This window comes from Somniosus microcephalus, chromosome 2, assembly GCF_052327205.1.
Source record: "Somniosus microcephalus isolate GS21.2 chromosome 2, FLI_Smic_1.0, whole genome shotgun sequence".
Lineage (NCBI taxonomy): Eukaryota > Metazoa > Chordata > Chondrichthyes > Squaliformes > Somniosidae > Somniosus > Somniosus microcephalus.
Genome location: NC_140988.1, coordinates 235,788,821 through 235,816,525, shown reverse-complemented (window position 1 = coordinate 235,816,525; position 27,705 = coordinate 235,788,821). Strand labels below are relative to the sequence as shown.

At 46.6% G+C, this 27,705-nt stretch overlaps 1 protein-coding gene across 1 annotated transcript in view; it reads left to right on the top strand.

Moving 5' to 3' along the window:
• The window catches only part of nmu (neuromedin U), an 85,280-nt gene that overhangs the window by 26,296 nt on the left and 31,279 nt on the right, over window positions 1–27,705 (top strand). Inside the window, exons 5-6 of the mRNA XM_086004288.1 lie at window positions 26,938–26,967; window positions 27,072–27,122. Coding sequence (XP_085860414.1) covers window positions 26,938–26,967; window positions 27,072–27,122 — 81 coding nt within the window. The remainder of the gene's footprint in view (window positions 1–26,937; window positions 26,968–27,071; window positions 27,123–27,705) is intronic.

The window sequence follows — 27,705 nt, the reverse complement described above, 5'->3', positions numbered from 1 at the left end:
GCTGCAACGTGGATGCAGTGAGAAAGAACGGACACAAACCGTTTAACAAAAAGAGCGCCAATGTGAAAAAAGAGGCGTGGCCAGCGAACAAAAATGAAAGGGGCAATCGAAAGTCATGTAGTCGATGCGGTACACAGCATCCACCAAAAAAGTGTCCAGCATATGGTAAAACATGCAATAGTTGCAACAAAAACAACCATTATGCCCGTTGCTGTAAGAACCAAGCGCAACAAAGCAAGGTCCATGCAGTAGATGAAAGTGAGATAGAGGAGGTCTATGTGGATGTTGTGTCTGAAAACAAAAAGGAAAAAAGAGACTGGATGTTGACACTAAAAGTGAATGACATACACATTCCATTTAAATTGGATACTGGAGCACAAGTTAATGTGATATCAGAGACTGATTTTAAGAAAATTAGACCCAAACCAAAGATACATGGAACAAAAGTGAAAGTGATAGGATACTCAGGTACTGATATACCAGTGAAAGGAAAATGCATTGTCAAAGTGACACACAAGGACAGAGAGCACACGCTAGCATTCATCGTGGTGCCAAAGGATGTGCAGGCCATACTAGGCTTAATAGCCTGTGAGAGACTGAACCTGGTAAAGAGAGTCCTCGTTGTGGAAAGCGAAGGAGAGACAGTCTATGATGAACTCATGAAAGAGTACAACGACCTATTTCAGGGTCTAGGCTGCCTTCCAGGAGAACACACGATCAGAGTAGATAAAAGTATGCCAACGGTCATACATCCATGCAGAAAAATTCCGTTTGCTCTTCAAAAGCAACTGAAGGCAGAGTTGGACAGGATGGAAAGCCTGAACGTGATTCAGAAGATAGATGAGCCAACTGAGTGGGTGAGTTCCCTCGTCGTTGTGGACAAAAAGAATGGAAAGCTCAGAATTTGCCTGGATCCAAGAGATCTAAACAGAGCAATAAAAAGAGAGCACTTCAAGCTTCCTACACGTGAGGAAATCATGTCACAGTTTGCAAATGCAAAGTATTTCAGCAAGTTAGATGCATCATCAGGATTTTGGCAGATGAAACTGGACGAGGCAAGTTCAAGACTGTGTACATTCAACAGTCCATTTGGCAGATACAGATTCCTAAGGTTACCATTTGGCATTGCCTCAGCTCCTGAAGTGTATCACAAAACTATCCATATGATCTATGAGCGCCTGGAGGGAGTTGATACCTCAATGGATGACATCATAGTATGGGGAACCACGAGAACTGAGCATGACGAGAGACTGAAAAAAGTGCTGGAAGCAACAAGGAAAACAAACCTGAAGCTGAATAGAGAGAAATGCCAGCTCGGGGTGACAGAACTGACATTCGTGGGAGATATCCTTAGCAGTGAGGGCATCAGACCAGATCCCAGAAAGGTGTCCGCCATTGAGAATATGCCAAAGCCACAATGCAAAAAGGACGTGCAGAGGTTTAATGGAATGATCAACTACATGGGTAAATTCATATCCAACCTCTCAGAAAAGATGGCGCCACTGAGACGACTAACTGAAAAGAACATAGAATGGGAATGGAATCATGAGCATGAGAAGTCATGGAGCAATCTAAAGAAACTGCTCACAGAGGAACCAGTTCTGAGGTTTTATGACCCAGCGAGACCCATCAAGATATCATCAGATGCATCACAGAGTGGGCTCGGTGCCGTTCTTCTGCAAACATATGATGACTGGCAACCTATTGCATATGCATCGCGCTCAATGACAGACGCGGAGATACGATATGCTCAAATAGAAAAGGAGCTGCTCAGCATCACATACGCCTGTGAAAGATTTCACCAGTTTGTGTCAGGACAAGCAATCAGTGTAGAGACTGACCATAAGCCCTTGATTGCATTGTTCCAAAAGCCACTAAATGGCTGTCCGCTTAGAATACAAAGAATGATGATCAGGCTGCAACGCTATACACTGAATGTTGCGTACACCCCGGGTAAGCTGATGTATACAGCAGACACGTTGTCCAGAGCTGTTGACCCAAGAGAGCCCGCAAACACCAAAATGGATGAAGACGTGAATGCCTACGTGGACATGATCACAAGTGCACTGCCCATAGCAGATGCAAAAATGGAGCTCATAAAGACAGAGACAAACAAAGATGAAACACTGAGACGACTGAGGAAAAGCATCTTGGATAGATGGCCCAACATGAAGCAAGACTGCTCACCTGACATGGCAGAGTACTGGAACTGTAGGGCGGAACTATCAGTGGTCGAAGACATCATCTACAAAGGAAGTAAAATAGTTATCCCAAAGAGTCTGAGAAAAGAGATGCTAAAAAGGATCCATGGAGGACATCTGGGAATCGAAAAGTGTAAGAAAAGAGCACGAGAGGTGATGTACTGGCCACGAATCAACCAAGATGTGACAAATGAGGTGTCAAACTGCACAATATGCCAGAAATATCAAGCAAGCAATCCTGTAGAACCACTAAAGCCACACCCAGCACCAGACAGACCTTACCAGAAGGTAGGCGCTGACCTATTCGTATGTCAAGGGAAGGACTATCTTGTAGTCACAGACTATTACTCCCTGTATCCAGAGGTTTGTAGACTGTACACCACCACTGCAGATGCTGTGATAACATGTATGAAAGCCATATTCTCCAGACATGGCGTGGCAAGCGAGGTCTTCACAGACGACGGACCCCAGTTTTACAATGCAAGTTTCCGACACTTTGCCAAAGAGTGGGACTTTGTCCACACAACGTCAAGTCCTCACTTTCCACAGTCCAATGGACTAGTGGAAAAATCGGTCCAGACAGTGAAAAGACTGATGTACAAGGCAAAAGAGAGTGGAACTGACTTCTACCAGAGCATGCTTGTATACCGCACAATGCCGCTCGAGTGTGGTATGTCACCAGCCCAACTCCTTATGGGACGTCTGCTAAGGTCAAACCTACCCATCCCGGAGAACCTCCTGAAAACAAAAGAGGGGGAGAAAGTGAGGAAGTTCAAAGAACAACAGAAAGAAAAGCAAAAGTACTACTATGACAGAGGAACACAAAACCTACCTGAACTCCACACTGGTGACCAAGTAAGGTTCAAAGACAAAACAAACATATGGACTCAGAAGGGAACTGTCCTGAGTGAAGTCCAACAAAGATCATACACCATTCAGACAGATGAGGGTGCTGTTCTGCGAAGAAATCGTCGGGATCTTCTCATGGGACCAGCCACAGCAAGTCAAAAGACTGATACTGTTGAACAACCTGATCACACAGCTGAGAACCCATCATCTGAGGCAACAACTCAGATTCAAGGACAATCAATCAGAAAATCCTCAAGACACGTGAAGCCTCCTGAGAGACTCATTGAGCAAGTTTAAGGACTCTTGTTATAGAAGGAAGTAATGTTATCTTATTCTCTCTTCAAGTTCTAGTGTATTTACATATTTCATGTGAACACACAAAACAAGGTTAAAAAACCTTGATAATGATAATGATAATGTAAGTTCATTAAGTGTTACAGTTAAAATGCAGAGTAATACAAAGAAAACATGTTGTTAGATAAAAGTAAAATACTTTTGTTTTCAGAAAGGGAGATGTAATGATATCAGCAAATAGTGATGGTATTTGCCTGTTTGATTATTATGCCTTACCAGCATATTTGCCTGTTTGATTATTTATGCCTTACCAGCAGAGGGCATGTCAGAGAGGCAGAGTAGTTTCATTTTGGATGGATCTCTAAGATGGTGTCTGCTGTAAAGCAGTTAACTTACTTGAACACACTTTAGATTAAAAGACATAGGGCTAAAAATTCACTTTGGGGCGCCAAGCTCGCCTGGGCGCTGGAATTAACCCCTGCGCGTGGAGCCACTTGCGCCATCGGGATATTCAGTTTCTGCGCCCCAAATAGAAGCTGGCCGCTATACAAGGCTTCCCGCGCCCCGCTTGGGGCGCTGAAACTGAATATCGGCGCGCAAAGTGCCGCAGCACCACCTGCTGTGGCACGGCATGCTGCGGTACTGCAGGCCTTCCTCCCACTGTTAAGGGGGAGGTGCCTGCAACAGCGCGATCCACGCTCGCGAGTGCCGGCAAATGAGCCCGGCACCAAGGAGAAGTGCCGGGCTCTTGGGAAACAGACGGCAATGCTGCGGGGGGGGGGCGGTGTAGGAGGCCGGGGACGGAGGTGCGGGCAGGCGGCCGCCGAAAAAGCGGCCGGCCGCACCTCCACCTCAGGCCCCTGTGTACCAGTCGCTATTTGCGGCCGGCGCGGAAGAGGCGGCCGCGACCTAATATGGCGTTCGGGGCGGTAGCGGGGCGTTGTGCACACCTATGACATCATCGGTGGCGGCGCAGCGCTACAGGCTAATGCCGCCATTAGCGCCCCGCTAAATATCGCGGTGGTTGCGGCCAGTGGCGCTAAAGCCTCTGAGTGGCCTCTTTGGGCGCAAACTGGTGGCGCAAGCAACTGAATTTCTAGGCCATACTCTTTCATCAATGTGTCGTCATTGAACCCATATAGAAAACAATACAGTGTTCCACGTAGATTGGTGCTGGAACCACTGTTGTTCACTATTTACATAAAAGATTTGGACTCGGGAATTGGAAGTACAATATCAAAATTTGTGGATGACACCAAATTGAATGGTATAGTTAATACTGAGGAAGACTGCGACAAAATACAAGTTGATGTTAAGTAACTTGCAGAAGGGACGTGTAAATTGCAAATGAATTTCAATACAGGTATGTGTGAGGTGGTGCATTTTGGTCGAAGGAATAAGAAGGCCACCTACTCCTTGGAAAATAAGAATGTAAATGGAGTAGAGGCGCAAAGGGATCTAAGGATATTGATTCACAAATCATTAAAAGTAGCAACACAGGTTAACAAAGCCTTAACAAGTACAAACAAAGCACGAGGGTTCATTTCTAGAGGAATAGAATTCAAAAGCAGGCTAATTATATTAAACTTATATAGAACCCTGGTTAGACCGCATTTAGAGTACTGTGCAAAATTCTGGTCTCCATATTACAAAAAAGGATAGAGAAGCACTGGAGGAAGTGCAAAAAGATTTACAAGGTTGATACCAGAAATGAGAGAGCACAACTATCAGGAAAGATTGTTCAGGCTGGGACTCTTTTCTCTAGAAAAGAGAAGACTGAGAGGTGAACTGATAGAGATCCTTAAAATTACGAAGGGGTTAGATGGGGTAGAGGTAAAGAAGATGTTTCTACATATGGGAGAATCCAAAACTATGGGCCATAAATATAAGATAGTCACGAATAAATCCAATAAGGAATTCAGGGGAAGCTTCTTCACTCAGAGAATGGTTAGAATGTGGAACTTGCTACCACATGGAATGGTTGAGACGAATAGCACAGATGCATTTAAAGGAACGCTGGATAAGTACATGAGGGAGAAAGAAATAGAAGTATATGTTGATAGGGTGAAATGAAGTAAATAGCGTATGAGGAACATCATGTAGAGCATAACCACTGGCCGAATGACCTGGTTCTGTGCTGTAAATTCTATGTTAGCTCCATACAGTTTTACCATTATAACTGGCTTCAGGTTTTATCCCCGTAATGTATGTCACATTCTTTGTCCTTTGGATTCCAATGAAATCTGTTATAATGATGTTATCCCTGTTAGATCCGTGTATCTTGATGTTGTGTCCTTCAATAATTAGACAACCAGACTGCAGCGAACGATTCAACAGGTGTTTACTGAATGAGGGTTACTCTAGAACTAACTATACAGATCACTACTCAGGGTTTATATACAGGTGTGGTCACTGCCAGTACTACAGTATGCAGGAGCTGTAAAAAGTAGTTCTCCCCTTAAAGGTACATACATTACAATTCCTCCCCTTTTAGATTAACAGTCCATAACACTCATTTAACAATTAAATATCAAACTAATTACAATTAACACTTTTAACATGCAACATTTGCTGAAAATAGTCTATTTATAAATTCAGTCTTTGGGGAGGCTTCCTGATCCGTTCTGGATAGCGCCTTTCCCGAGTGTCTTGCTCTTGGTGCGGAGGCGATTCTGGCCCCCTGTCGTCGGTTGGTTCATCCGCTTCCGATGCTACTGTTTCTGGGGTAGATGCTACCTGTACGTCGGGTTCATCACCAGGTATGTATGGGCGAGACATGGGGTTGACTCGTTCCTGTGACTCTAGGATCTGGTCAGCATGGCGTCTCACAATGTTCTCCCCAACATCCACTGTGTACATTAGTGGCCCCTGCTGTGTGCATATCGTTCCTGGTTGCCATTTCTCTGTTCGGTAGTCGCGGGCCAAGACTGGTTGCCCTACATTGAAGCTCCTTGTCGGCTTCTCATTGATGTGCTGGAATTGCTTATTCTCAACATCTCTTCGTACATTTGGTCTGAGCAACTCCAGACGAGATCTCAACCTTCGGTTAAAGAACATCATGGCCGGGGCCTGGTTGGTGACTGCATGTGTCGCATTTCTGTAGGCTAACAGGAAATTGTCCACCTTATGCTGCAGTGGAATGTCGTCATCGCACACGGCCCTTACTGCTTTTTTAAAGGTTTGTACGAACCTCTCAGCCAATCCATTTGTGGCTGGATGATATGGGGCGGATGTGTAATGCCTTACCCCATTCCTTTTCATAAATCTTCAAAACTCTTCGGACACAAACTGTGGTCCGTTATCAGAGCAAATCTGCTCTGGCAAGCCGTTCCTGGCAAAAATGGTCCGTAGGACTGCAATAGTTTTCTCCGTGGTGGTGGAGGACATTTTGATCACCTCAGGCCATTTTGAGTGCGCATCCACGGCTATTAAAAACATTGAGTCCATGAATGGACCAGCAAAATCAATATGCACCCGTTCCCATGGAGACGAGGGCCACTCCCATGGGTGTAGAGGGGCATGTGGTGGTGCATTTTGGACCTTCTGGCATCCTGAGCAGCTCTTTGTGAAGTCCTCGATTTGCTGATCGATCCCCGGCCACCACACATAAGCCCTAGCAAAGCTTTTCATTTTTACCTCTCCCAGATGACCTTCGTGAAGCTCATTGAGCACTCTCTCCCTTAACTTGGGTGGAATTACCACTCGGGATCCACACATCACTGTCCCCTGGCATACTGACAGCTGTTCTCTTCTGGATGAGAATGCTGGCAACAGTGAGTCGCCATTTGCTGGCCATCCCTCCACCGTCAAATCATATACCCAAGACAGTGTCAGGCCATTTCGGGTCTCCTTCTCTATACTGGCAAGCATTCAATTATAGTCGAATGAAATATTTCGACAGGATCCACTGCTGGTGCTTCCTCCGCAGTAGGCAGTGGCAGGTGTGATAGCTCATCAGCGTTTCCATGCTGTTTCGTGCCCTTATACTCGATTTCACATTGGTGCGCCCCTAGAAAAAGGGACCATATTTGTAGCCGTTGCGCAGTCATCACCGGAACGCCCTTCTTTGGATTAAAGATGGAGACAAGTGGTTGGTGGTCAGTCAGCAAGGTGAACTTCTGCCCGTGCAGATAGTGATTGAACTTTTTCACTCCCCACACTAGTCTGAGGGCCTCCCTGTCAATCTGGGCGTAGTTACGCTCGGCTGAGGTTAGTGACCGAGACGCAAAGGCTGCTGGCCTCTCCGAGCCATCCGGGAATTTGTGCGACAGCACCGCTCCAATGCCATAGGGTGATGCATCACACGCCAACCGAATTGGTAGTGCTGGGTTGAAATGAGCCAACACCTCTTTTGATGTGATCAATGCTTTGCTCTTCTGGAAAGCTCGTTTACATTCGTCACTCCACTTCCATGGTACCCCCGTTTGCAGTAGGGTGTTCAGTGGGTGTAGTACGGTAGACAAATTCGGCAAGAACTTATGGTAGTAGTTCACCAGCCTGAGGAACGACCTCAGTTGTGACACATTTTCCGGTGCTGGAGCCTTGACTACTGCCTCAATCTTTTCAGGGGACTTATGTAACCCCTCTTTATCAATAACGTGGCCACAATACGAGATCTGCTTCTGGAAAAACACGCATTTGTGGCGATTAGCTCGGAGCCCATATTCCTTCAATCTAGTGAGCACCTGCTCCAGGTTGGTGAGGTGGTCACTGTCATTTTCGCCCGTGACCAGGATGTCGTCCAAATAACACTGGGTCCCTGGAATCCCTTGCAGGACTTGTTCCATTGCCCTTTGCCAAATAGCCGGAGCTGATGCTACCCCGAACACCAGCCGGTTGTATTGGTAGAGACCTTTATGAGTGTTGATCGTGAGGTACTGTTTTGAGGTTTCTTCTACCTCCATTTGCAGGTATGCCTGGGCCAGATCAATCTTAGTGAAGCGTTTCCCTCCCGATAGCGAGGCGAAAATATCTTCAATCCGCGGAAGCGGATATTGTACAGTGTGAAGGACTGGGTTCACTGTCACCTTAAAGTCCCCACAGATGCGAACCTTCTTTGGTTCCCCAGGCCTATTACTCAATGACCTCTTCATTACAGGAACGATGGGTGTAGCCCACTCGCTCCAGTCCACTTTGGACAGTACTCCTGAATGTTCCAAACCTTCCAGCTCTGCTTCGACAGCTGGGCGGATCGCATAAGGTACCGGTCTGGCCTTAAAAAACTTTGGCCTTGCATTTTCCTCTATTTTGATCATCGCTGTTATGCCTTTTAGTATTCCGAGTCCCTGCTGGAACACTTCTTGTGCGTCAGTTAGCATTTTTGACAGTCGTCCAGGTGTGACGTCGTCATCATTTTTGGCATCTACAGTCAGTGCTTGTATGGAATGCCAATCTAGCTGTATCTTCCGGATCCATTCACGTCCTAGTAGTGGTGGTCCTCCATCTGGCAATACATATACGTCCATTTTTGGTGTTTCCTTGCCGTTATATATAACGTTCACCCTTATTTTTCCTTTGGGGTAGACTTTTTGCCCTGTGTACGTCTTCAAGACTATCTTTGTATCTCTCAAGGGTATATGTGAGAATAGCCGCTTGTAGTCCCTTCGGTTTATGACTGTTAGGGCTGATCCTGTGTCCAATTCCATTTTCACTTGGACTCCTGCTATTTTGAGCGTGACCCAGATAGTTTGGTGATCCTCCGTTTTGATCACATTATGTAGTTTCAGACAACCCAGCTCCTTGCTTCCGGAGTCTGTATCACTTTTCTGTTCGTCTGAACTACTCTCCGTCACCTTATGTACCTTCTTGTACTTCTGTGGAGATTTCTTGCTGCTGGTTTTCTTTCCCGACCTGCAAACTCTTGCTATGTGTCCTACTTTTCCACACTGTCTGCACACTTTGTCCTTGAACCAGCAATCCTTATGGTCATGTGTTGTTCTGCCGCAGCGATAGCACTTCACTGTTCCGTATGACATTTCATTTGTGCCATATTCTTGCGGTCTCCGTTGTATCTCTGCCGTGCCCCGTGCTGCTGCTTTGTGTGATACTGCAATGCTGAAAGCCTTGTCCAGCGTAAGAGATCCTTTTCTGATAGAAGCCGTTTCTGGGTTTCTTCACTTTGAAGCCCACACACAAACTTATCCCTTAAAATATCTGCTAGTCCCGTTCCAAACTGGCAGTGTTTCGATAGCTTGCGCAGTTCTGTTAAATACTCAGCATTACTTTCATCTTTATGCTGGTTCCTTTTGTAAAACTTAAATCTTTCTGCTGTCAGCAGCGGTATGGGGTTTAAGTGGTCCTGTAGGATTGACACTATGTTTTCAAAATCCTTTTCTACTGGCTTTTCTGGGGTTACTAGGTTTCGTAGTAAGCCATACGTTTTTGCACCCATTGAATTCAACAATACCAGCGCTTTCTTGTCACCTGGCACTTCATTCGCCTTGCAGTATACTTCTATGTGTTCGAAATATGTCGTCCAATCTTCGACTTCATTGTCGAACGCTGTGATACTGCCACTCTTCGGCATTTTTGGGTGTGGTTAGACTGGCTTAAAATGGCATCTCCCGCACTTTCCTTTCATCCCCGCTGCGGCTTAAATGGCGTCTCCCGCGCTTTCCTTTCTTCCCCGCTGACGCTGCTTGGCCCTTGAACACCGGCTGCGCTCTGCGCGTTTTCCTGCGCGCCTCTCTCCCCCATTGACGCTGCTAGGCTCTTGAACACCGGCTGCGCTCTGCTCTCTCTCACCTCTCTCCCCCATTGATGCCGCTCGGTCCTGAACACCGGCTGCGCCCTGTGCGCTCTACCCTCTCTCTCTCCCCCATTGACGCTGCTCGGCCTTTTTCTCTGCCATCGGTCGGCTCTAGCTGCCGCTGTCTGGGAAGGGTCTGCGCAGTACCTGTTGCCAGCCCGTTTCGCTGGACCACCGTGACTGGAAAGCCAAGCCTGGCTCTCGACAGCCTCCCCTGTGATGCTCAAATCTCTGCTGGATGACTGGGGGGTTTCCCGTGGTCAACGCCCGTGCTTCTGGACTCGGCCTTCTTCCACTGTTCTCCAGGAGCGAATCCCTGGGAGGTGATGCAGAGTTGCAGGTAGGTTTGAATCTGCTCGTCGCCAATGTTAGACCCGTGTATTTTGATGTTGTGTCCTTCAATAATTAGACAACCAGACTGCAGGGAACAATTCAACAGGTGTTTACTGAATGAGGGTTACTCTAGGACTACTGTACAGATCACTACACAGGGCTTATATACAGGTGTGGTCACTGCCGGTACTACAGTATACAGGAGCTGTAAAAAGTAGTTCTCCCCTTAAAGGTACATACATTACAATCCCTCCCACAGTCCTAACATTGCCTGCTTCCAAACTTGCAATTGCCCTATGCTTGCTGTACAATCTCTCTTACTACTTTCCAGTGTTCCTTCTTGAAAATTTGTTTGTATTCACCCGATCCTGAATTATCCTTAATTATTGCCTTCCGATGGGGCAATTCAATTTTGTTTCTTTCAGTTTTTCAAAGACAGAAGGGACAACTTTCTTTCCCCATGCACCAGGGTGCCAGTCAGATGAAATGCACCTGAAGTGTTGGAAACAAAGCGGGATTCAAAACTGCTGCAGGCCTGAGACCTGGTGATGGTCACTAGCTGTGGCATTCTGGGTGCTGCCCAAATACTGCAGCTGGCAGGCCTCCAATCCCAAGGATGGCGTCCAGTACCTGTAAAGAAAATGTTGACAGGGTGAGATGATACCGTTTTGTGGACTCCATTTCCTTGGTGCTGCCCCTCTTCCATCTTCTGATTGAAAAGAAGCTGGGAGCAGGGCCTTGGGCTCTTTTCTTCTGCGTGTCCATCTGGTGTTAGGGAAGCTAAATGAGGCACAAGGACTGTTGTTGCCCCTTCCTGCCTCATCACCATGCCTGCCCTTTGCTTCTTCCTCCTCACTTGTGACTTGTGATTTACCCAGTGCGCCTTACTCAGACAGTGCCTAAATTCTGATGAGGTGCTAGTATCCAGAATGGTGCTAGGGGAGAGTGGACTGCTTCATACAACCTACTGCAATGTGTTAGGTTCTGCGGTACCATTTGGTGCAGTCTCATCTTGGAAAGAATCTATTGGAGGAGAAAAGGAAAAAGATTTACAATGCATTCTCAAGACAAGGCTTTCAACAATAGGTAAGATCACGAGACAGTGTGTGTGCCATACAGCTGCTTAGTGAGTGTAGCCTAACATGGGGAGGATTTCAAGACAATGAGCGTGCAAAAGGATAATAATAAATGGAAGATGCCGGCTGGATGGTGGGTCCATACCTCCAGACTTGCCTCACTAACCTCTTCCACAGATTTCTGGCCAAAAAAGGGCCTAGGTGATCTCCTGCTATTGTGAGAATTGCTTCAAAATAGCTGGTCTTCTGACTAGAGATCGCTTAAGCCACTATGATGCACATCCAGTCCAGATCGTGCACGACAGGTCGCAACGCAAAATTCGGAAGCCTAATGCCCATTTTATGGGCACAAATTGGGTGTTCATAAGCTAAGTATTTCCCCCATTGTATACAGACAATTTTAATTTTTAAATAAGTTTCCCTTTAACTCATGACTGCATCATTTCGAGCATAAAGTAAATAATAAATAGCTTTGTACATCCATCATGATGTAATAAGATCATATATTAATTTTAAAACTTTAATTTGTTTTTATGGCACTTTTAATTTAATATTGTGCATGTATGTGCTTTGAGATTGGTATGTGCTTTATTTGGAAATAGCAACAGCTTAGGTTAAATAGTGGAAATGTAAGGATAGATAAATATTCTGGAATTTTGCTTGCTAATATTTTGGGAACAAGGGAGTATTTATACAGAATTTTCCTTGAGGAGATCAAGTTGTTAGGGCAGAGTCCATTATAGGGCAAATTGTATATGATCTGTGGAAGGAGTTGCAGTTACAAGTCTAAGGCAGTTATTGTTTTCATGCCTGTCAAAACTGAGTAAATAACAATGATTTAGGCCACTCATAAGCACGGCAAGAACCAGTATGAGGCAATTTTCTATATTTTCTACCTTGCACTAATAGATTAATAATGAGAAACTTCTATGAACTCATATATCACACTTGCTGAATTATTATGTTTCCTAAAGTTACCTTCTTAGCTACAACAGTGTACTTAATTTATGTTGCTATGATCTTCTAATGAAACTGAAGCAAGCTGCATGTTCTTTATTTTATGATGATAGTGCTGTCTCATTCTCTGAGGAATGTGTAATCATCCAGATAGTTGCTACTAACTTTCCCTTTATGACATAGGCTGATCAAAGTGTCAGCTGTGTCTCAGTTGGTAGCGCCCTCGCCTCTGAGTCGGAAGGTTGTGGGTTCAAGTCCCACTTCAGAGACTTGAACACAAAAATTTCGGCTGACACTCCAGGGCAGAACTGAGGGAGTGCTGCACTGTCAGAGGTGCTTTCTTTCGGATGAGATTTTAATCCGAGACCCTGTCTGCTCTCTCAGGTGGACGTCTATTTCGAAGAAGAGTAGGGGAGTTATCCCCGGAGTCCTGGCCAATATTTATCCCTAAAAATCAACATCACTGAAAAAACAGATTATCTGGTCATCTGGCTGATAAGTGGCAAGTAACATTCGCACCACACAAGTGCCAGGCAATGACTATCTCCAACAAGGGAGAGTCTAAAGACCGCCCTTGACATTCAATGGCATAACCATCGCTGAATCCCCCACCATCAACATCCTGGGGGTCACCATTGATCAGAAACTTAACTAGACCAGCCACATAAATAGTGTGGCTACAAGAGCAGGTCAGAAGCTAAGTATTCTGCGGTGAGTGTCTCACCTCTACTCCTGACTTGTGCCTTTCCACCATCTACAAGGCACAAGTCAGGAATGTGATGGAATACTCTCCAGTTGCCTGGATGAGTGCAGCTCCAACAACACTCAAGAAGCTCAACACCATCCAGGACAAAGCAGCCCGCTTGATTGGCACCACATTAAACATTCACTCCCTCCACCACCAGCGTACCGTTGCTGCAATATGTACCATTTACAAGATGCACTGCAGCAACTCGCTAAGGCTTCTTCGGTAGCACCTTCCAAACCCACGACCTCTAGAAGGACAAGGGCAGCAGGCGCATGGGAGCACCATCACTTGCAAGTTCCCCTCCAAGCTACACATCATCCTGACTTGGAAATATATCGCCGTTCCTTCATCGTCGCTGGGTCAAAATCCTGGAACACCCTCCCAAACAGCACTGTGGGAGTACCTTTGCCACAAGGGCTTACAGCGGTTCAAGAATGCGGCTCACCACCACCTTCTCAAGGGCAATTAGGGATGGGCAATAAATGCTGGCCTTGCCAGTGATGCCCACATCCCAGGAACGAATTTTTAAAAAATCACATTGCTGTTTGTGGGAGCTTGCTGTGCTCAAATTGGCTGCCACATTTCCTAAATTACTGCACTGACTACACTTCAAAAGAACTTCATTGGCTGGCTGTAAAGTGCTTTTGGATGCACTGAGGTTGTGAATGAAACTATATAAATGCAAATCTTTCTTTGCCTGGGTACTGATCGCATTAGCTTCTGAAGCTACTGTAACACCTAAAATCAGGTGATACAACTTATACAAATGGAAATCCCAGAGATAGTCACGCTAGAATACAGAAAATAAAGTTAATTAGTTGTAACTCAGCAGATCTCAAGGAGGAGGCAGTGTTTGCCCCCTACACAAGCTGAGCATTAACATGGGGAAATCTATCAAAAATGCACCAACTTTCAGCACTTCTAAAATTCCTACCTTACATAAGCCAGGATAATGGACAGGGACATAAATTCCTAAAAATGAGCGCCTCGGGGCAGCCTACTGGCTGTGGGCCACCGTACCACCTATTTGATTACTGACTCATTTTGCCCTGCAAGCATAGTGCTGCCTGTGACTGGTAAATATACTGGGGCCGAATTCCCTTGGCCCTTCTGCCAGGCTCCCACCATTACTCTGGCAGGAGTCTGGAGGAACAACTTGGGTACACTGGGTCCTGACCATAATTAGAAATTCCTGCTTTGCCTTGTATGGGGTCTCCTGAGTTGCTTGTTTCATTCTGTTACTAAAAGCATTAGTGAAGCATCATGTTGTTTTAATATTTTCCATATTTGAGGGGGATTAGATATGTTCTGATTTCTACTGTAATCTCCTGTATTCAATATTTGAGCAAAAGACCCCAAAACATGACATTCCTCTGCTATTTTAACATAGGCATTAAGCTATTTAAGAAAGCAGAGGACTGTTGCACAAATGCATTAAGACTTTGTACCCTATTATCACAAACATTAATTTCTAGTCTGTTGTCTTGTCAATCTATAATGCAGTGTAGGGGAATCTCTAACAATCTAGTCGATGATGTGAGCTGCTTCTCACCTCTCTCCTACATTACAACAGTGACTACACTTCAAAAAGTACTTCATTGGCTGTAAATCGCGTTGGGATGTCCGGTGGTCATGAAAGGCACTATATAAATGCAAATCTTTCTTCTTTCTTTCTCTCCAGAATTGTCATTACTTAAGAAGAATTGAATTCAGAGTTGACCAATCCCAAAATGAAACACAAAGCACATTGGCCTAGAAATTCAGTGGGCTGCGCCACCAGTTAGCGCCTAAAGAGGGCACTCAGTGGCTTTAGCGCCACTGGCCGCTCCTCCCACGATATTTAGCGGGGCACTAATGGCGGCGTTAGCCTGTAGCGCTGCGCCGCCACCGATGATGTCATCGGTGTGTGCAGCGCCCCGCTACCGCCCCGATTGCGATATTTGGTAGCGCCCGCCTCTATAACGCCGTTCGCAAATCGCGCCCGGTTCATGGGGCCTACCTGTGGCGGTAGTGGCGCAAATTAAGGTGGAGGTGCGGGGCGGCCATTTTTTTCGGTGGCCGCCTGCCAGTACCTCCGTCCCCGGCCTCCTGATCCCACCCCCCGGGCAGTACCGGCTGTGTCCCAAGAGCCCAGCATTTCTCCTCGGTGCTGGGCTCTTTTGCCGGCACTCGCAATCGGTCATCGTGCTGGTGCAGGCCCCTCCCCCTTAAGAAGGGGAGGAAGGCCTGCAGTACCGCAGCACGCCGTGCCGCAGCGTGTGGCAGCGTGTGGCGCTGTGGCACGTTGCGCTGCGATATTCAGTTTCAGCGCTCCAAGAGGGACGCGGGGCGCCTCAAGCAGCACCCCGCGTCCCTCTTGGGGCGCTCAAGCTGAATTTCCAGCGGGCGCAACGGCTCCGACTGCAATGGTAATTCCGGCGCCCAGGCAAGCTTGCCGCCCCGTTTGGGGCTCCACCGAATTTCTAGGCCATTGAGTCATGCAATTTAAAGGCTGAGTTTGGGGCTTTAGCTCGTTGATGCCATTTAAAGACAAAGGCTTTCAAGGCAGAACACCAGAAGGATGTGGGAGGAGATCGCTGAAGCCGTCAGTGCGATGAGTGTTGCCTCCAGGACCTGGATCCAGTGCCATAAAAAGTTTAATGACCTCACACGAGTGGTCAAGGCGAGTGAATGCATCTTCAAATGCCGTATCCCAACTTTTGCACCATTAGCCTCACACACTGCTCAATGCACCATACCCCCATGACTCACCTACCAACAATCTCTAGCAATCACCACTCATATCCAATGTTCACTCTAACATTTTTTTTTGGGTGCACAATCCCTTTCAAATTTCCACACATGCAAGGTTTCTTCCATTGAAAAGCCGGTGAGCGGCCTGCACGGTCAGAACTTTGCTCATACCTCACAATCATAGCTTCACTTCACCCTCACACACTTGCCACTGCTACAAGACACACACCCACATCTCACACCTTGCACACACTGCCAGTTATTCAACCATGGCAGGCACATCACCCAAACACACTAACTGACACACTTCCCTTTCCCTTGCAGGCAAAGGTCACTCATAACTGCAGCCAGCAACAGCAGATGGGTGGAGGGGAAGCCCGTCTGTAGACCCTGATAGAGCTGGAGGAAGCAGTGCTGGTGATCATTGGAGGGGCTGTCACAGAGTCTGTGGCAAGCAGAGAAGTTGAAAGCATTGCTGCTGATGACTGCTTGTTCATACCTAATCCTTATTCTCACATCCCACTTCCCCCTCATTTCACAATCTCTTCTCACTTACAAGCTGCTGATGGTATATGCATGGAAATCTTGCTTTCCCCCCTTCACCTCACCACAACTCGAACCTTGTGCCTTTCTCCTTCCAGATACCAAAGAAGTCCCACCAGCACAGACAGTCCCCGAAGTGATGGAGGAGAAGGGTGAAGAGAATAAGAGGCATTGTCAATGCACCTGACACTCGCAAGCACCAGCTCAGAAAATGGCATTGTGCGGACCTTAGTGGGTAGTATAGAGATGGGATCTGCACACGGTGAGTCACCGGGCATGAGTGGACTGCAGCCAGGCCAGGGGGAAATGGTAGTTCGGGTACCAACTCCCCAGAGAGCGAGTTCTTGCGCAATTTCTGCTGCACAGGACTCAGATGATGACCTCGATGGGGCGGCCTTCAGAAGAAAGATGATGGGCATGCACACAGAAATGCTTGGTGCAATGGCAAGCCTGCCAAAGAGCTTTTTGTCATTGTCAAGGAGCATGGCGGAGTCCCGCTCCAATATTGCATGGGGCTTTGCACGGAGCCTGGAGCCCATGGTTTCCAGGATGGAAATGATGGGTGTACTGGCCGCGCTAGACGTGCTCCTATCTCGTTATCCAGCAAGTTAAACACTTATTCAAAAATAATTCTTCTGAAGCCGGTTGCTGTTTTGAAGCTTTACTTGAACAAATTTGTGAAAAGATATTGCGCTTGGCCTAACATATGAAATCAGATTACATTGGATTGTGAATGGAGCCTCTCATGGCAGATTCTCCATTACTCAAGTCAGGTTCTTCCTAGCAAAACTGCTTCCTGGGGTCAACAGGAAGAAAGGTAGGAAGGTCAAATGACCTCTCACAGGAAGAAAGGAACAAAGGTCAAATGACCTCACACAGGAAGAAAGATCAGATTACCTTTCCAGCATACAAACTGTTAACACAATAACCACCACCAGAGGGTGCTATCTGCACACATAAAATGTTCATTGGTCCAGAACAATGGGCGACTCCATAAGAGAACTTGTGGACCCACCAATGATGCTGCATGTGATGGGCGATATCGCAGCTTCCATTGTAGCATAGGCAGAAGTGATCCAACGTCTCAGTGCTGCAGTGGCTGGGTTTATGAGTGTGAAAAGGGGCTTGCAGGGTCTCACTGCACTCCAGCAATCTGTTCCTCAACAGGTGGCTAGAAATGCTGAGGTGCCACCCTGGAGGAGGGACTGGTTCTCTGTGGAGCAAGATGATAACAGGCTGACAGCATTCATACTCCTATCGCTGCCACCATGTCAGTGCCCTCATTGCTGCCTGTCATCCAGCTAGCCCAGGCAGCTGCTGCCCATGCCAAGGTGGTGCAGTCTACAGCCGGGCCTTCTAGGCCCAAACCTGCTCGAGGTCGTCCTCCAAGGCCATCTGCAGTCTCCCCCACTGAAAGTCTGCAGCCTTCCACCAGCCATGCTGCAGCCACTGGAGGTGTGTGTCATAGGAGCACTAGAGTAGGAAAAGGAAGACAAAAGACAGACACTAAGGGAATGCACAAGGATGATTAGTTGACATTGTTGTTTTGATTTGGATTTGATAAACTTATAAATTATGTTTGGAATATTTGTTTTGTGGTGGCTCTCATTTCAGCTTTGTGCCCAGGAGGACGCTGTGATGTTCCATGTCAGAGGGATTGTAAGATGGGGAAGTGGTGAGCAATGAGGATCTGGGGTTTCATTCATTGGAATCGGAGTCTGATGAGGTGCTCATGAAGAGCCCACCCAGAACGGGGATCTGCTGCCTGCCTTCACCCCTCCTCCTACTCTTCCTCCTCCTCCTCCCTCCTCCTCTTCCTCCACCTCTTCCTCTTCCTCCCCATCCTCCTCCTCCTGACATGGTCCCAAAACCTGTGGAGACAAGGGCTGTGCCCTCATGATGGCCATGTTGTGAAGTATGCAGCAGACCACCACAAAATGGGACACCCACTCCGCCAAGTACTGGAGGGCAAGGCAGCGGTACCATTGCGGCACAGTTGACCACTCCATCCACCTCCAACGCCTCTCTACTGTCATCCAGCTAGGTGGGACTGCGCTCGCCTGGTTCCATTCTTATCTACCTAATCATAGCTAGAGAATCAACTACAATGGCTTCTCTTCCCGCTCCCGTATTGTTACCTCTGGTGAGCCCTAAAGATCTATCCTTGGCCCCCTCCTATTTCTCAACTACGTGCTGCCCCTTGGCAACATCATCCGAAAACACAGCATCAGTTTCCACATGTACGCTGACAACACCCAGCTCTACCTCACCACCCCTTTTCTCGATCCCTCCATGGTCTCTAAATTGTCAGACTGCTTGTCCAACATCCAGTACTGGATGAGCAGAAATTTCCTCCAATTAAATATTGGGAAGACCGAAGCCATTGTCTTCGGACCCCGCCACAAACACTGTTCCCTAGCCACTGACTCCATCCCTCTCCCTAGCATCTCTCTGAGGCTGAACCACACTGTTCGCAACCTTGGTGTCATATTTGGCCCTGAAATGAGCTTGTGACCACATTTCTGCACCATAACTAAGATCGCCTATTTCCACCTCCGTAACATTGCCTGTCTCCGCCACTGCCTCAGCTCATCTGCTACTGAAACCCTCATGCATGCCTTTGTTACCGCTAGACGTGATTATTCCAGCGCACTCCTGGCTGGTTCTACCCTACGTAAACTTGAGGTCAACAAAAACTTGGCTGCCCGTGTCCTAACTCACACCAAGTCCCATTAACCCATCACCCCTGTGCTCACTGACCTACATTGGCTCCCAGTTAAGCAACGCCTCAATTTTAAAATTCTCATCCTTTTTCTCAAATCCCTTCATGGCCTTGCCCCTCCTTATCTCTGTAATCTCCTCTAGCCCCCACAACCCCCCGAGATAGCTGCGCTCCTCTAATTCTGCCCTCTTGAGCATCCCTGATTTTTATCACTCAACCATTGGTGGCCGTGCCTCCAGTTGCCTAGGCCGTAAGCTCTGGAATTCTCTCCCTAAACCTCTCTACCTCTCTTTCCTCCTTTAAAACACTCCTTAAAACCTACCTCATTGCTGCCCTAATTTCCTCTTATGTGGCTCGGTGTCAAAATTTTTTGTCTTATAACACTCCTGTGAAGCGCTTTTGGACGTTTTACTATGTTAAAGGCAAGTTGTTGTTGTTGTTTGTTGCTGCACACTCATTGACGTCACATAGAATCATTGAAATTTACATCACAGAAGGAGGCCAATCAGCCCATCTTGTCCGTGCCTGCCGACAAAGAGCTATCCACCCTAATCCCACTTTCCAGCACTTGATCCGTAGCCTTGTAGGCTATGGCACTTCAAGTGCATATCCGAGGACTTTTTAAACATGAGGAGGCTCTTTGCTTCTACCACCCTTTCAGGCAGTGAGTTCCAGACCCCCACCACCCTCTGGCTGAAAAAGATTCTCCTCAAATCCCCTCTTAACTTCTGACCAATTACTTTAAGTCTATGCCCCCTGGTTATTGACCCCTCTGCTAAGGGAAATAGGTCCTTCCTATCCACTCTATCTAGGCCCCTCATAATTTTATACACCTCAATTAGGTCTCCCCCTCAGCCTCCTCTGTTCCAAAGAAAGCAACCCCAGCCGATCCAATCTTTCCTCATAGCTAAAATTCCCCAGCCCAGGCAACATCCTTGTAAATCTCCTCTGCAACCCCTCCAGTGCAATCACATCCTTCCTGTAATGTGGTGACCAGAACTGCACGCAGTATTCCAGCTGCGGCCTAACTATTTTATACAGTTCAAGCATAACCTCCCTGCTGTTATATTCTATGCCTTGGCTAATGAAGGCAAGTATCCCGTATGCCTTCTTAACCACCTTATCTACCTGTCCTGCTACCTTCAGGGATCTGTGGACATGCACTCCAAGGTCCCTCTGATCTTCTGCACTTCTCAGTGTCCTACCATTTATAGTGTATTCCCTTGCCTTGTTAGACCTCCCCAAATGCATTAACTCACTTTATCCAGATTGAATTCCATTTACCACTGTTCTGCCCACCTGACCAGTCCATTGATATCTTCTTGCAGTCTGCAGCTTTCTTCTTCATTATCAACCACATGGCCAATTTTTGTATCATCTGCAAACTTCTTAATCATACTTCCTACATTCAAGTCCAAATCATTGATATATACTGTAGTGTATGTGCCTTTAAGTCAGAACTACTTTTTACAGCTCCTGTATACTGTAGTACCGGCAGTGACCACACCGGTATATAAGCTTTGCGCATGCCTCTGTACCCCAGTCTAGAGATTACCCTCCTCCAGTAAAGACCTGTTATTTGTTAATGTACAGCATTTATTTGATTACTTATCCACTGAACCACGGATCAAACAGTGGCGACGAGTGTCGATTCGAATCTACCTGCAACATAAAAAATTAAAAATAGTCGAGTCCAGGAACACGGGCGTCGACCGCGAGCAACCGCCCAGCAGTCAGGCAGAGATCGAACTTCGTTGGGGAGGCTGTGGAGAGCCGGGCTTGGTTCCCCAGCCACAACAAGCAGTAAGAGACCAACGACAGGTCCAGAGCAGACCCTTCCCGAGCAGCGGCGGCTGGAGCCGACCGATGGCAGAGAGAGAGCCGAGCAGCGTCAACGAGGTAAGAAAGAGGGTGACGAGTGCAGGGCGCAGCCGGGTTGAACACCGAGCGGCGTCGAGGAAAAATACTGCAAACCGGAGAGAGAGGGTAAGAAACAGCCGGGTTCTAGACTGAGCGGCGTCGACAAATATCAAGAGAAGAACGCGCAGAGCACAGCCAGGGATCATGGGCTGATCAGGGCCCGCGGGGCGAAGCAAGGGGAGACGCCATTGAACTGCGGAGAAGCAGGGAGAGCGTGGGAGATGCCATTGAGCCGCGGAGAAGCAGGGAGTGCACGGGAGGCGTCATTGAGCCGCGGAGAAGAAGGAAGAGCGCGGGAGATGCCATTTTGCGAAGCCGCAGCGGAGAAGAAGGGCGAGCGCGGGAAGGAAGGAAAGAGCGGCAGACGCCATTTTGTGCCAGCGGAGAAGAAGGGGAGGCGCGGGAGGCGCCATTGGTGATAGTTAACGCACAACCAAGGATGCCGAAGAGTGGCAGTATCTCTACGTTCGATAATGAAGTCGAAGATTGGGCGACATATGTGGAACGTATTGAGGTGTACTGCAGGGCGAATGAAGTGCCAGATGCTAATAAAGCACTGGTTCTGTTAAATTCCATGGGTGCAAAAACTTATGGCTTACTGCGAAATCTAATAACCCCAGAGAAGCCGGTAAACAAGAATTTTGAAAGCATAGTAGAAATCCTACAGGACCACTTAAACCCCACACCGCTGCTGATAGCAGAATGATTTAAGTTCCATAAAAGGAACCAACACAAAGACGAAAGCAATGCTGAGTACCTAACGGAACTGCGCAAGCTATCGAAATACTGCCAGTTTGGAGCGGGACTAGCAGACACGTTAAGGGACAAGTTTGTGTGTGGGCTACAAAGTGAAGGAACCCAGAAACGGCTTCTATCAGAAAAGGACCTTAGGCTGGACAAAGCTTTAAGTATGCCAGTATCACACGAAGCAGCCGCAAGGGGCGCTGCAGAGATACAACGGAGACCGCAAGAATATGGCACCAACGAAATGACCTATGGAACAGGGAAGTGCTATCACTGCGGCAGAACAACACATGACCAGAAAGATTGTTGGTTCAAGGACCAAGTGTGCAGACAGTGTGGGAAAGCAGGACACATAGCAAGAGTCTGCAGGTCTGGGAAGAAAACCAACAGTAAGAAATCTCTACAGGAGAAGTACAAAAAGGTACACCAGGTGATGGACAGTGGTTCAGACGAACAGAAAAGTGACACAGACTCCGGAAGCAAGGAGCTGGGTTGTCTGAAACTACATAATGTAACCGAAATGGAGGATCACCAGACTATCTGGGTTACACTCAAGATAGACGGAGTCCAAGTGGAAATGGAATTGGACACAGGGTCAGCTCTAGCAGTCATAAATCAAAGAGACTACAAGCGGCTATTTTCACACATACCCTTGAAAGCTACAGAGATTGTCTTGAAGACGTATACGGGACAAAAAGTCTACCCCAAAGGAAAAATAAGGGTGAAAGTGACATATAAAGGCCAGGAAATACCTAAAATGGATATATATGTATTGCCAAATGGAGGACCACCACTGCTAGGACGTGAATGGATCCGGAAGATACAATTAAATTGGCATTCCATACAGGCACTGAAGGTTGAGGCCAAAAAGGATGACGACGTCACACCTGAACGACTGTCAAAAATGCTAACTGACGCAAAAGAAGTGTTCCAGGAGGGACTAGGAGCACTAAAAGGAATAACAGCAACAATTAAAATAGAGGAAAATGCAAGCCCAAAGTTTCGGAAGGCCAGACCAGTGCCTTATGCGATCAGACCAGTGGTTGAAGCAGAGCTGGAAGGGTTGGAACGTTCAGGAGTACTGTCCAAAGTGGACTGGAGCGAGTGGGCTACACCCATCGTTCTTGTAATGAAGAGGTCGTTGAGTAATATGCCTGGGGAACCAAAGAAGGTCCGCATCTGTGGGGATTTTAAGGTGACAGTGAACCCAGTCCTTCACACGGTGCAATATCCGCTTCCACGAATTGAGGACATTTTCGCCTCGCTATCTGGTGGTAAACGCTTCACCAAAATTGATCTAGCACAGGCGTACTTGCAAATGGAGGTAGAAGAAGCTTCGAAACATTACCTTACGATCAACACTCATAAAGGTCTCTACCAATACAACCGGCTGGTGTTTGGAGTAGCCTCGGCTCCGGCTATCTGGCAAAGGGCGATGGATCAGGTCGTGCAAGGGATTCCAGGGACCCAGTGTTATTTGGACGACATCTTGGTCACGGGCGAAAATGACGGTGATCACCTCGCTAACTTGGAGAAGGTGCTTGCCAGATTAAAGGAGTATGGGCTACGAGCTAATCACCACAAGTGCGAGTTTTTCTAGAAACAGATCTCGTATTGCGGCCACGTCATCGATGAAGAGGGGTTACATAAGTCCCCTGACAAGATTGAGGCAGTAGTCAAGGCTCAAGCACCGGAAAATGTGTCACAACTGAGGTCGTTCCTCGGGCTGGTAAACTACTACCATAAGTTCTTACCAAATTTGTCTATGGTATTACACCCGCTGAACACCCTACTGCAAACAGGGGTACCATGGAAGTGGGATGATGAACGCAGACGAGCTTTCCAGAAGTGTAAAGAATTGATCACATCAAAAGAGGTGTTGGCCCATTTCAACCCAGCACTACCAATTCGTTTGGCATGTGATGCATCACCCTACGGCAATGGAGCGGTGCTGTCGCACAAATTCCCAGACGGGTTGGAGAGGCCAGTAGCCTTTGCGTCTCGGTCACTAACCTCAGCCGAGCGCAACTATGCCCAGATTGACAGGGAGGCCCTCAGCCTAGTATGGGGAGTAAAAAAATTCAACCACTATCTGCATGGGCAGAAGTTCACCTTGCTGACTGACCACCAACCACTTGTCTCCATCTTTAATCCTAAGAAGGGCGTGCCAGTAATGAATGCACAGCGGTTACAAAGATGGTCCCTGTTTCTAGGGGCGAATCAATATGAAATAGAATATAAAGGCACAAAACAGCATGGGAACGCTGATGGGCTATCGCGCCTGCCACTGCCTACTGTGGAGGAAGCACCAGCAGTGGACCCTATCGAGATATTTTATTTGTCGATAATTGAACGATTGCCAGTAACAAACGCGGATATAGAGAAGGAGACCCGCAATGATCCGACGCTGTCACGGGTATATGAATTGACGGTGAGGGGATGGCCAACACATGGCAACTCACTGTTGCCAGCATTCCCATCCAGAAGAGAACAGCTGTCAGTATGCCAGGGGACAGTGATGTGTGGATCCAGAGTGGTGATTCCACCCAAGTTAAGGGAGAGAGTGCTAAATGAGCTACATGAAGGTCATCGAGGGGGAGTGAAAATGAAAAGCCTTGCTAGGGCTTATGTGTGGTGGCCGGGAATCGATCAACAAATCGAAGACCTAACTAAGAGCTGCTTAGGATGCCAGAAGGTCCAAAATGCACCACCACATGCCCCTCTACACCCATGGGAGTGGGCCTCTTCTCCATGGCAATGGGTGCACATTGATTTCGCTGGTCCATTCATGGACTCAATGTTCTTAATAGCAGTGGATGCTCATTTAAAGTGGCCTGAGGTGATAAAGATGCCTTCAACCGCTACAGAGAAAACGATTGCAGTCCTACGGACCATATTTGCCAGAAATGGTTTGCCAGAGCAGATCTGCTCTGATAATGGACCACAGTTTGTGTCCGACGAGTTCCAAAAATTCATGAAAAGGAATGGGGTAAGGCATTACACATCCGCCCCGTATCATCCAGCCACCAATGGATTGGCTGAGAGGTTCGTACAAACCTTTAAGAAGGTGATAAAGGCCATGTGCGATGAGGAAATTCCACTACAGCATAAGATGGACAATTTCTTATTAGCCTACCGAAACGCGACACATGCAGTTACCAACCAGACCCCGGCCATGATGTTCTTTAATCGAAGGTTGAGATCTCGTCTGGACTTGCTCAGACCAAATGTGCGAAGAAATGTTGAGGGCAAACAATTCCAGCACATCAACGAGAAGCCGACAAGGAGCTTCAATGTAGGGCAACCAGTCTTGGCCCGTGACTATCGAACAGAGAAGTGGCAACCCGGAATGATATGTACAAGGCAGGGGCCATTAATGTACACAGTGGATGTCGGGGAGAACATTGTGAGACGCCACGTCGATCAGATCTTAGCGTCACAGGAATGCGTCAACCCCATGCCTCGAGTACCTGGGGATGAACCCGACATACCGGTAGCATCTACTTCAGACCCAGTAGCCGTGGAACCCGATGAACTACCCGATGAAAAGGGGTCAGAATCGCCTCTGCACCAAGAACAAGAACCTCTGAAAAGGCGCTATCCCGAAAGGGTCAGGAAGCCGCCCCAAAGACTGAATCTATAAATGGACTTTTGTTATTTAATGTACATATAAAAATGTAATTGTTATTTTAATATTAAGGGGGTATTATTAATCTAAAAAGGGAGGAATTGTAGTGTATGTGCCTTTAAGTCAGAACTACGTTTTACAGCTCCTGTATACTGTAGTACCAGCAGTGACCACACTGGTATATAAGCTTTGCGCGTGCCTCTGTACCCCAGTCTAGAGATTACCCTCCTCCAGTAAAGACCTGTTATTTGTTAATGTACAGCATCCGTGTGATTATTTATCCACTGAACCATGGATCTAACATATACCACAAAAAGCAAATCTGCCTTTCCATTTCTGCAGCGATGCAGGCAACAGCAGTGCTGCCGACCTGCCCAAACTGGTGGCCATTGTGGGACCCGCCGGAAGCGAGGCGGCCGCCATCTTTTCTTCCAAACCGGCCTTAAGGGCCGGCGCAAACAGCTCCAATTTTCCAGCCATACAGCTAAAATATTTTTTCTGATCATTGTATTTAGTGAACAAAATACATTTTTCTTAATTGATCACTAATGTATTGAATTACAGAGATAAATGGGCCAATTTTCTGTGTTCGTGCTACTGGTGGGGAGCATCACTCACTGGCCTCACACATCAGGAAATCGCTGGCCTGCTCTTGATGTCCCTTTCATTAATGGATGGAAAATCTGTTGCAGTGCTGCTACAGTTTCCCTATGTGTGCGGCTGGCAGGTGGGATGCCCCACCAACAGCACAAACTCAGCACATTACCCCAAAGATCTCATCCCAGTCCTCTGATTCCATAGTTCTATGCATTTTAAGGCTGACCAATGAAATATCATTGCTTTCCGATTGGGTGGTACGGTTGGTTAGCGCACTGGCCTTTTGCCTCTAGGTCAGGGGTGTAAATCTAGCTGGGCTGATGGGATGAAAGTCTCCTCTCCTCTACAGCTGGCAGCATCCTATGTGGAACAAGCTTCAGTGGTTCCGAGCCTAGTGTGTGTTTTGCCCACTGCACAAAACTGCCCATAATTTGGTACACAATGGCAATCTCACAAGAGACCATAAGGATGCTGGTATGAGCAATGAAGACATTTGTGTAATAATGGTGTTTTTCTGAGGTTTGGTTTAAGTCACATTTCTGGAGCTGCTTTACTTTGCTTCTAGATCATGATATGGTGAAGGAGTGGAAAAATAATTCAATTTTCCAGCGCTGACATCCTTCACCTTATAAGTACAAAAATTGGCCAAATTTGTTTAAAAAAAATAAAAAATAGAATTTGCTGCCACTTTTTATTTCTCAGAACTTTTCACCTATAATTTTAATGATTGAAGGAATGTTCTCCAATTGGATATTTTGTATCAGCTTGTACTGTTTTGCTCACTACGGTGGATACTTAAATATAAATAGAGACCCAACATTAATACTGGGCAATCTTTTTACAGGAGTCAGAAGACAAGGGCCAAACCAAAAGGGTAAGCAGTGTATCTTGCAGATTATGAAACACAGTGAGAATATGTGAGGCGTCTTAAGCAATTGATGTATGTTGTAGTAAAATACTTTTCCATTTTTTGTACAGTTCTTATTTCATTATTCTAAGATCCATGACTCGGGCAACTCTGATTTTATGGTGAGTGACATGGAGAATATTTTTAAATTGTCTGGAAAATTATGTTAAAAGCTATCCTCTGGTTCCATTCCAGACATTAACTTCCAAATTAGTGAACATTAAACCATACCACAGAGGCTTAATGTTTGTTATTTCTCTATTTATTGTAGAAGTTATGTACACCACGTAATTATAGCTTTGTTTGCTGCATCAGTAACAGAGGATTTGATATAGTTTTCTAGCTATAATTTCAGAGAAAAGAACATTAACTCAGCATTTTGCAGCCTCAGAAGATGCCAGCTTTTAATTACTTCATCACATATCTGAATATTGAATGTGGCAACACATATAATTTAAACATCAGAAACTAATTATATTGATACAAACCCTGAGGTTTTTATTTATTATTTTTATTCAGGCAATAATCTTGTGGTAACACATATTAATGTACAGTGATTCCGTAGTTACCAAGTAAATTATAAACTCATGAAAGAAAACAAAGGCTAAGTTATATAAGTGATTTCAATTTTTGATTAATCTTTCATAATGCTGAGTAAATACATGTGGCAGAAACTAAAGAATAACCCTTCTATCAATAGATTTA